The sequence below is a fragment of the Odontomachus brunneus genome, unplaced genomic scaffold, assembly GCF_010583005.1.
Source record: "Odontomachus brunneus isolate Ranch 3 - 2012 unplaced genomic scaffold, Obru_v1 Obru_scaffold_076, whole genome shotgun sequence".
Lineage (NCBI taxonomy): Eukaryota > Metazoa > Arthropoda > Insecta > Hymenoptera > Formicidae > Odontomachus > Odontomachus brunneus.
The window spans coordinates 39,530-49,903 of record NW_022639526.1 but is presented as its reverse complement, the minus strand read 5'-3'; the positions used below and the strand labels follow the sequence as shown (position 1 = coordinate 49,903).

Here is a 10,374-nt window from a genome sequence, read left to right as displayed (position 1 = left end):
AGAGAGAGAGAGAGAGAGAGAGAGAGAGAGAGAGAGAGAGAGAGAGAGAGAGAAATGATGGCGTAGAGGAACGACCACGTGTACGTAGATAATTCTCCTTGATAGGCGAATGGGAAAAGAAGCGTTTCCCCGCGATATCCCGAGGGAAATAAAATCGCACCCTCTCCAAAGAGATAGAAAAAGAGAGAGAGGAAAAAAGAGAAAGCACCCCCGTTAAGAGAGGGTGACTCTTTTTAATCGCGGTTCTTTACGCAACGCGCGTAGACGCGCTCCTCCAGCGATCGCTATTAATTGCTTTAATTGCAAGGATAATTAATACGTCGCGCTACAATAAAAACACCTGACCTGGGCGGCCTGAGTATAATGGGCCGCAGATTCCAGACGAAACTTTTATTTGTCCCGATATACACATGTTCATGCATATATTATATATATATATATATATATATATATATATATATATATATATACACATACATATATATGCATAAAACTCGCCTCGATTACTTTCAAAGCCGAGCGGCGTCGCCTTTACGGCTCGGCCTCTATCGGAATGAGAGTATTAATTGCTGTAATTGCAAAGATAATTGATATTCCGTTCCATTGGAAGCGACACCGTCGGGGGAGGACCCGGGGCGAGCGCCGGGGTGCAGCCTTTCACATTGAGATTTTAACCTGATTTGAAAAAAAAGAATGCCGAGGGGCGCCTTTCAGCGCTCTCTTCAAGACGAATCGAGTCCGGTACCGTCATTATCCGCTCGCGATGGCGAATTCCGACGAAAATCTGTTATCTACTCATCCATCTATCTATCCATCTATCTATCTATCTATCTATCTCTCCTTTCCTCGGCCGCCTCTTTAATCAACGATTACATAGAGGTATTCGCAATATAGAGATTATCTCCTGAAAGAAGCGCAGAGAAGGAATAACAAAATCGGATACCAAGCTTTTTACCGTCAGGACGAGATCTCTGCGAAATCGAAGCCGTTTTAATCGTACATCCGAAACTTGAAAGTTCGTTTGAGGTAGAAAGGGCTCGACGAGGCCTCAAATTTGCCTTCTTTTATCCCTTTTTTTCGCCTCGATTGACTGAATATCGAGAAGTCTCTCTGAATTTTGAATATACGTTTACGACTCGCTGATGATTGCGTCGTCCGCGAGGGGGAGTTCATGGTGCGAGGGAGGATCTTTGTCCTGCCTCCCTCTCTCCCTCTTTCTCTCTCACTCTCTCTCTCTCTCCCTCTCTCTCTCTCTTTTTCTCTCTCTCTGTCTCAATTCGTACAACTCAACTTTGGTCGCGCTTTGATAAGGGAATTAAAACTTCGAGTACACAACATTACAACATTCGGCACGGAATTATCGAAACTAGATTACAAATATTTCTTCTGGGAGTTAAAATCGTTGCCGGCCATCATCTCGCTCACCCCGCCGATCGCATTTTTATATCCGGCGAAAAATGGACGCCCTCAATTTTACCAAACTGCTACTGCTGCTGCTGCTGCTGCTGCTACTACTACTACTACTACTCCGTCTATATCTCCACGTGAGGTAAAGAGGACGAAAAAAAGTTGCTGAAATTTAATAATAAAATGTTCGCGCAGGTACACGCGCGTACACGAAAATTCCGGGGTCTCTCTCCCTCTCCCTTTCCCGGACGGATTAAATAATTTCGGATTCAAGGGTCGCGCTGGCCGGCCACGCGCGCTCGCGCCGTTAAATATCCTGAAATTAATTAATAATTTAATTCGCGGTGACGGGGCGGGATCGACGGTTTCGATTTTCAGACGACGACTACGACGACGGTGACGGCGCGCGCGCGCACGAGAGAGAGAGAGAGAAAGAGGGGAGGGGAGAGAGAGAAAGACGTACTTTAATTAACTCGTGGACGTTAATTTCACTTAACTCGCGCGACACGCCGGACTTCGTTCAAGGCACACTGTCGCGCCGGCATGGCCGTGTGTCGGCGCTATTGATACGCGCATCTGCGGGGCTGCTGCCGTTGCTTCGGTTGCTGCTGCAGCTGCAGCTACACTTCATCCGAGCTCTGAGCCTCGACGGCGGCGGCGGCGGCGGCGGCGACGACGACGATGACGACGACGAGACGAGACGAGCGAACGTAAACGAGAAGGAAGGCGGTGCCCGGCGGCCGCGTTGCCGGCCGCGTTATAGAACGGCGCATCAATTGTTGGAAATGCGGGACACTATCGCGACGAAGCATCGTGATTATTCCTTGACAGCCACTGTTATGCGCGTGTGCTGCAGTGTGCTGCTGCTGCTGCTGCCGCCGCCGCCGCCGTCGCCGTCGCCGCTCTGTTGCTGCTGCTGTTGCTGTTTCAGTATAAGCGCCGAGAGAGCGGCATACGAAGCGCGAGATTCAGCCCGTACTGGCGTGTACGACGCGCGCGTACACGTCATCACGTCATCGTCGCTTGCCGAGGGTGGATAGACAGATGAAGAGAGAAAGAGGGGAGGGAAGCGGACAAGCGAGCGAGTAAGAGAGAGAGAGAGAGAGAGAGAGAGAGAACCCTTCGAAAGTGACGGGCAAGAAATCGCATCCCTCGCGACGGGGGATGCGCGCGCGCTAAACTAAACGCCCCCATGCGCTCGTGGTGGCTGCCACCATTTATTTAATGCGACACATAGCCACGATATATAGAGCCGCTCGGCCGCTCCGTGCGCGGAACGGTGATTATCTTATAGAATTAATTGGACAAAATGGCAGGGCGGTTCGTGGGGAGGGGTGGAGAGGGGGGGCTCTGAAATTCTATAAGATAATTAGTATTCCTAATTATAGCGGAATTTTATCTCGCGCGTGTCGAGTATCGACCTGCGGCGAATTGGCCGCCGGTCTCGCTCGAATTCGACTCGTTCGCGCCCTTCTCCTCCTCGGGCTCTTGGGAAACGCGGGTCTCGGTGCCCGCCGAGGTCCTTGACTGACTCGCCCTAATCACCTTGCGCGAATTCCCTTCTCTCCTCTTCTCCTCTTTTCTCCTGCTTCTTCTTTCTTCCTTGCCAGGACATCCGCGACTGTGAGACAGGTGTCGGTGGTCGATCGCAAAAAGCGTACGCGTCTAACGATAATCCCTAGGTTCATTTTGGGTGGACGACGGTAAACACATCCCTCCCGCACACACGCGAGTAAATGGGCTACCACGTTTTCTTCCCACGCGCCGTTTCTTACCCAACGTGGCGCGATCAATAACGGGGGACTTGGAGGCAGTGAGCGCGTGTATCGATTGCTGGGGGAGGGGGAGGGGGAAGGAGAACGACAATTATTACTAACCAATACTTTCGCGCGGCGCGCGTCGAAATTAGCGCAGCCCGCCGCGAGTACAGTGTTACTCGCGCGTCCAAATCTTTTCGCGCCGAGACCGGCAGCGGATTAGCTTAGCGCTAATTAATCCGATAAGCGTATTTAAACACTCCGAACGTGATATTGATATAATTCAATTGACCCCGTTCCCCCTTCACCGCTGCCCTCCACTATCCCACTTCACCCCGCGCGCGGAGCATATTTTATTCATCCATCAAGAATATTGTTACATCCACTGAACGAACCACCGCTGAAATTTCCAAACTCACCGCCATACCGCTTTCTTCTCCTCGGTCGGCGACCGTCCCTCCCGCCCCGAACGTTCACGTCTTAAATAAGCGACTCTTTCCGGCACGTTATTCATGGCGGGTGATGACGAGAGCACACCACAAAATTATCTTTATGTTACTTCACTTGACGATTGTCATCGCGGGAAACAGACGACCTGCCATTGTCAGACCAAAAAAAAAAGAAAAACAAAGATAGGCCGTGAATAAACCGCGGGGGAGTGTTACACGTTTGCCTCTGGCAAACCGCGGGGGAGTGTTACACAAATTTGCCTCTGTACCGAGAAAAAAATATTTAAAAATTAACAAATATTTCATAAATCGGTCGTCGGTTTAAATGAAAAGAATTTTGATTTAAATATATATATTAATGGTACTCACCTAAATATTTGTTAATTTTTATATATTTTTTCTCTCAGTGTACAAAAGGTTGCAGAGACCATAGTACTCTGAAAGTAGTACACTGGCCTCCTTCACTGCTTGCCCATACGTGTTTGAGTGGTTCTCTCAATGCTGTATGGCGCAATCAAAGCCTACCCTGTGAGAGAAGAAATATTTCATTAATAACATTTTTTTTTAACCTTAATTCCATTTAAACAGAATAAACAATTGTTTTCATGAAAAGCTAAGAGAAGTTTTAAGAAAATGTACATTTTTTCCTTTTAAAAAATATATTGCTATTAGTACATACGTTATTAGTACTCACCGCGGAAAAATATTAATTATTTCTTAGATTTTTTATTCGAAGAGAAAATGTACATTTTTTCCTTTTAAAAAATATATTGCTATTAGTACATACGTTATTAGTACTCACCGCGGAAAAATATTAATTATTTCTTAGATTTTTTATTCGAAGAGAAAATGTACATTTTTTCCTTTTAAAAAATATATTGCTATTAGTACATACGTTATTAGTACTCACCGCGGAAAAATATTAATTATTTCTTAGATTTTTTATTCGTTCTGCAGATCACAACAAAGGAACAACAATGTTCCTTTGATTAAGGAAGTGAACAATATATAATAATATATTTAAACATTGCGTATCGTAAGAACTGTGGAAATTATATAGATAGATAGGAAATAGATTATATAGATATATAGATAGATAGGAAATTATATAGATAGATATGCAACAATTTTTAGTGCAATATCTGTTCTACTTAAGGGGACTGGAGGGTCAGATTGCCTGAAAATCGTGCTTGTTCTTTCACAATTTTTTATGACAAACTGAATGAATATGCGAAAGAGTTATTTTAACGTGTATTTATATAAGATATAAAAAGAAGAAAAATATAATTTTGATGATCAAATACTCAATATAAGTGTATGGTACATGCAGTTAAATATATTTCGTTTTTTTTTTCAAGGTCATTATTTCGCAGTAATATCTTGACTCTCGGTGGTTCAATTAAGCTGAATTTTAGGTAGAAAATTTCCGTAAGCTTGTCGTTATCGTGTAAACCACTTACAAACTCGTAAAAATATTTAATTTTGAAATATTAATTTTTTTACTATAATAGAACTGAGAATTTTATATTCCATTAAGATATTTGCAATTTTGTTAACTTTTACTCAATTTCTATTATAGTGGTTTATACGATAACGACAAACTTACGGAAATTTTCTATCTAAAATTCACCTTAATTAAACCACCGAGAGTTAAGATATTATTGCAAAATGACGACCTTGAAAAGAAAAACGAAATATATTTTAACTGCATATACCATACATTTATATTGAGTATTTGATCATCAAACTTATATTTTTCTTCTCTTTATATGTTATATAAATACACGTCAAAACTTGTCATAAAAAATTGTGAAAAAACAAGCACGATTTTCAGGCAATCTGACCCTCCAGTCCCCTTAAATTCGTAGAAATTTGTTTTCTCACTATAGAAAGAATGTAGCCGCCATAACTCCGAACTATTCTCGCGAAATTAACGGAAAAATCTAACGCACAAAGTTAAGTCGGGTGAGGAAGTAATGATGACAATGCAAGCTCTTACCAATGCATTAACCAAGCTCTCTGTTGGCCGTAGGAGACCAAGAGGCCGTCGAAGGAGATGCAGGTGACAATCGCGAGGCAGTTGGGCCTGGAACCGACGACGGTCGGGAACTTCTTCATGAACGCTCGACGCCGCTCGATGGACAAGTGGAAGGACGAGGATCCGAAGACGGTGGCGGTCGAGGAGGAACAGTTGTCGCCCACGATAGCCATCGGCCAGCGCCAACCGAGCGACGTTTTGTGACACACGTCCGACCACGAGGAGTATCACGACGAGTCGCCCGAGGAGGACCTGCCCTTCTCGTAAGGGCGGCGAAATCACCTCGTGGGACGCGCTCTCGCCCGACCACGCGTTCGATCACGAGGGTCACCGTAGCTGCGCGTTCTCTCAGAACTCTCCTTCTCGCACTGTCACACAGTTCCTCTCCGACGACGCGCTCTGTCAGCGCGCGGTCGGAGACTCCTTTGGGGTGGTTTATTAAATCGCGTCAACTCCTTAATTCATTCGTTTGCTCGCGGTATTTCGTTCGTTTGTTCTCGCTCGTTCGTGTGATACGATTAAGTTTCTATTAGCGTCTATTGCGTTGTTGTCGATCGCCGATTCCACCGCCGCCGGCGAAGGAGACGGCCGGCGTTACGAGGCGAAATTCGCGGATCTCCGTGAGACTTCCGAGCGGGTCACGATCTCACGGACGATTATTTTGCGTTCAAATGGAGCGAAACGCCCAATTACACTGAGAAAGGGACACTTGAAAACTTCTTTTGCGCGCGGGACATAAAGTTCCTTCGCAGAAATAAACCTTACTTCACCGAAGCGGACTTTATATCTCATGAATAAATTTTCGAGTATTCTTCTTCTCAGTGTATTGCCGAGCCCCTCTCTCTCTCTTTGACAACTCGGTTTTTCTGAAGCGTCAATGACTAAGAGGGTTCGTCGGTGAAGAGGCGGTTTGCCCCAATCTTTGGCGGAGATCTCGCGCGAGAAATTCTCAATTACAACGTCCTCTCTGATTCACCCGGTGGAGAAGGGGAGGTGAGCCGCGCTGAATCGACGACCCACGGATCGAACTTTCGTAGATCGAGCTGCGCGTCGCAGGGGTGAGAGCGTCCCCCCAGCCGCTGGTTGCGATCGATCATCACGATCATCTTTCTTTCGCGAAGCGATCCCGCCGACCGCGGACTGCACCTCACAGTATCTAATCCTGCGTTCCTAAGCTAGTGAATTTCCGAGCGTTGCGCGATCGGCAGACCGATCTACCGATAGAGGCTCTCGAGTCAATGCTTAAAGTCGAGATACGGGCGACTAGAGGAAGGAAGAGACAGAGAGAAAGGCGACAACTCGCGGCTCTCGTCTCGGCTTTGAGCAGCTCTCGCAAACTTCGTGCCATAGTTTGCCATATTAGCGTATAAGTTATGTTCCCATACGATTAGCACGCGGGCCTCGCGTCCGACTCGGTGGTCCCCGTGCGCTTCTAGTCCCAATGCAAGGCGCGAGCGAGCGAGGACGGAACGTCCGCGTTGATCGCGAGGCGGGCCCTCACGTTTCTTCTAGTCAAAATTCGGAAGCTTTTCTGAGTTTGCACCTGCGCCCGCGCGCCCGGAGGGTCGCTTTCCGGCGGAGAAAGAGAGAGAGAGAGAGAGAGAGAAAGTGCTTTTGAGCCGGCGAGTTCGCGACGTGTGTCGTGCCGAAAACATGGCGTTCTAGTTTGTATAACGCGGGCCGACAGTTCGCGACCCTTTGTTGACTTTGTTAACCCCCCTTCTCCTCCCTCCGTTTTTCCCCATTTTCCCCCTCATAGGACGGACCGCCGCTTCAAGCGCGTCTCGCGCGGCGGAGCTTGATCTCGTAGAAGATGCGGAATGCTTCTCGCGTTTATCGCGCGGAACTTTCAGCCACTCCCCGACAATCGCGAACGACCGTCACGCTTGTTCGCATTTTCTTTTCTTTTCTTCGCTTTGAACGAGTTCGAGATCGAGCCGCTGCGCTGAGTAGTTGCCGCGATGCGCCGACGAAGACGTGACTGAAGCAGCGCGACTCTTTGCGATCGGCAGAGAATTTTTTCGATCGCGCCTCGACGAATAGTTTCGTTCGCGCAGATGGTGCATTGCTGTGTCGAAAAGTCCGCGGTGTCTCGCGCAGGACGCGCGTCAGGATGCGCTCCCTCCATCTGTCTCGGTTGCGAACCGAGTCGCCTCTTCCCTCGACGCGAATTTCGCGACACTCTCTCGACGTTGAGTCTGTCTTGCGACGACGAAATCCGGAGAGTGACGTCTCTGTCCATTGACAACCATTACTGACAACCATTAACGATTCGCTGCGAATAACGATGAGCAGCAGGAGGACCGGACGGAGGGAGAGCGTGACCTTTAACGCGCATCATCCTGCGTTTACCGAATAAAAATCGAATCGGTCGTCCGTTTCCCCTCGCGAAAGGGGGTTAATCGGCGTTTTCGACGGGTACGAGTGGCGCGAGAGAAAGAGGGAGAGAGAAAAAGAGAGAAAGTGAGAGGGAGAAAGGAGAGAGAGAAAGAGAGAGAAAAAAGGGGTTTGATGATGATCGCGCAATCAGCGGCGCCGAATGCGCGACCAACTCGTCGTGTCCCTTGCTGGTCAGACGAAATGTGAACCAATTTTCAAAGTGGCTTCGTGTGAGGGTGCACGTGCCACACACACACAAGTGATATATATATGTATGTATAAACATGTATATCAGAGTGGACGCTCTTTTGTGCGAACCGATGGTGGGAGCGGGGAGGAAGGGAGAAGGGGAAAAAGAGAAAGAGAGAGCAATTTTTAAAACGGATGGTTGCACTATAGTGTACGAGAGAGAGAGAGAGAAAGAGAGAACGACAGAGTATAAGCGAGAATGTGTGAGAAAGACAGCGTGTGAGAGAGATAGAGAGACTTTGCGAGCCGCACTCGATATCGTACTGCAATTGTGCTGTGCTATTGTACATATTAAAAAAGGAAAAGGAGTACACGCGACACACTCACTCACACACAGAGACACACATAACATATAGCCGTACACACAACACATACACATAATTTGTACGTGTACGTATGTATACAGATGGACACACACATATACACACACACACACACATACACACACACACACACACACACACACACACACACACACACACACACACACATACACACACACACTTTTATTACGTAAGCGGCGTTCGCTAAAGCCGGGCGAAAACGAATCGGTGTGACGTTTGATTGCAGAAAAGTGCATTCCAACCGACTTGCATCCCGCGTGGCTCTCGCGCAGGGATCCTTTTTTAAGCTTCGATGCAACGTCGCGATCGGCGAGCGATCGGTTTTGCGAAATTTCGTACGACAACGCGAGCCACGTTCGCGTTCTTTCATTTATGATGTCTCACAACCCACAATCTCAACGACGACCAGTCTGGAATCCGATTTGCAATGGACCTTTCCTCGGAGGAGAGAAATGTTCAAGAATCAATAACCTGAGAATTACAATTACGATTGCTAAAAAAATGAAACAGAAAAACAGTCTTTTGCAAACTAAGCTTCAGGTACGAACGAGTATTCATAACAAAGACAATATTCCTCGATTAATTTCGTGCGAATCTGAACGAAATTCCAATTTGAGGCTTAGCTACGCACCACACGAAATTGAAAAGCCATGAAACATAAAAATGGTCGCTTCCATTGAAGGAAAAATTGACTCCCCAAGACTGGTCGTAGGAAATTGATGATGAGAGAAACTCGGCATACGAAGAATCGCATGATCGTCGCGTTCGCCTCGGAATTACGCGCAATCGTTCGTCTCGGGCGCGCACGCGAAACTCGGTACGTTCCTTTCGCGCGCGCGTCTTTTTCGCATGTTCACGGCGATGTTACCTACGGCATGTTACTTAATTTATTTTAGGATAGATGAAAAAGCGCCGGCGCGTCCGCGGCTTTAGAAGCCACCACGGTTTCGTCATCTTGTCACAAGCGCGCGTAATTTATTGTGTGATAATTTTGTAATGTTACATCTCGACCCCCTTTAGTGTGTGCATGGCGACCTCGAGGTATGTTACCGCTTTCGTGCAACAACAACAACAGCAGCAGCAACAACCTCCTTTCTTAAGAGAAAAACGTAAGAAACAACACGAGGAAAAAAATCCGAGAGGAAGCGGGGGAAGAGGAAGAGGAGACGGACGGGGGATGAGGAAGAGGACGACGAAGAAGCAGAGGAAGGAATCAGAGTACACCAACACGTTTCTCCTCGTTGCACCGAATTAATTAGCGTTTCCCGAGCGAACACAAGCGCTCACACTTAATTATTTATTGCTAATTTATCAGGAACGGTCTCAAATAAACGGTCATTCAAAGCGAGCATTGGTTCTTGGAGTGTTTGGAGACTCGCAGTGCTCCGGGGCGCGGATTTCTCCCAATGGCGGCGAATCGGCAGTCGGCTCGACACGAAAAAAAGACTCTCGCGTCCGTTTTCCACGCGTGCGACGGACGCACAAAGATACACGCGCGTGTATCCCTCGCGTTGTCCCCAAGCGGAGGAGAGACGCGGCGGAAATAAGGAAACCCACGGTACCAAGAGAGTTGCGAGCGGCCTCCTCGGTCGTCGCTTTAAGATCATATATAGTACAAAGTAAACATATATTATTGTAATAACGGTTTAATTATATATATAAATATATATATATATATATATATATAAGAGGAAGCGTCGCGCTGTTTCCCGAGAGAGAGAGAGAGAGAGAGAGAGAGAGAGAGAGAGAGA

At 47.1% G+C, this 10,374-nt stretch overlaps 1 protein-coding gene across 4 annotated transcripts in view; it reads left to right on the top strand.

Annotated features, from left to right (window-relative positions):
- The window catches only part of LOC116847323 (homeobox protein onecut-like), a 125,288-nt gene extending 115,321 nt beyond the window's left edge, over positions 1-9,967 (top strand). For 2 of the 4 annotated variants that reach the window (XM_032822207.1, XM_032822206.1), the window contains exon 4: positions 5,646-9,967. In XM_032822207.1, coding sequence (XP_032678098.1) covers positions 5,646-5,855 — 210 coding nt within the window. In that variant the 3' untranslated portion in view covers positions 5,856-9,967. The remainder of the gene's footprint in view (positions 1-5,645) is intronic. The other 2 variants (XM_032822209.1, XM_032822208.1) reach the window with 1 other exon arrangement.
- The last annotated feature ends 407 nt before the right edge of the window (positions 9,968-10,374 follow it).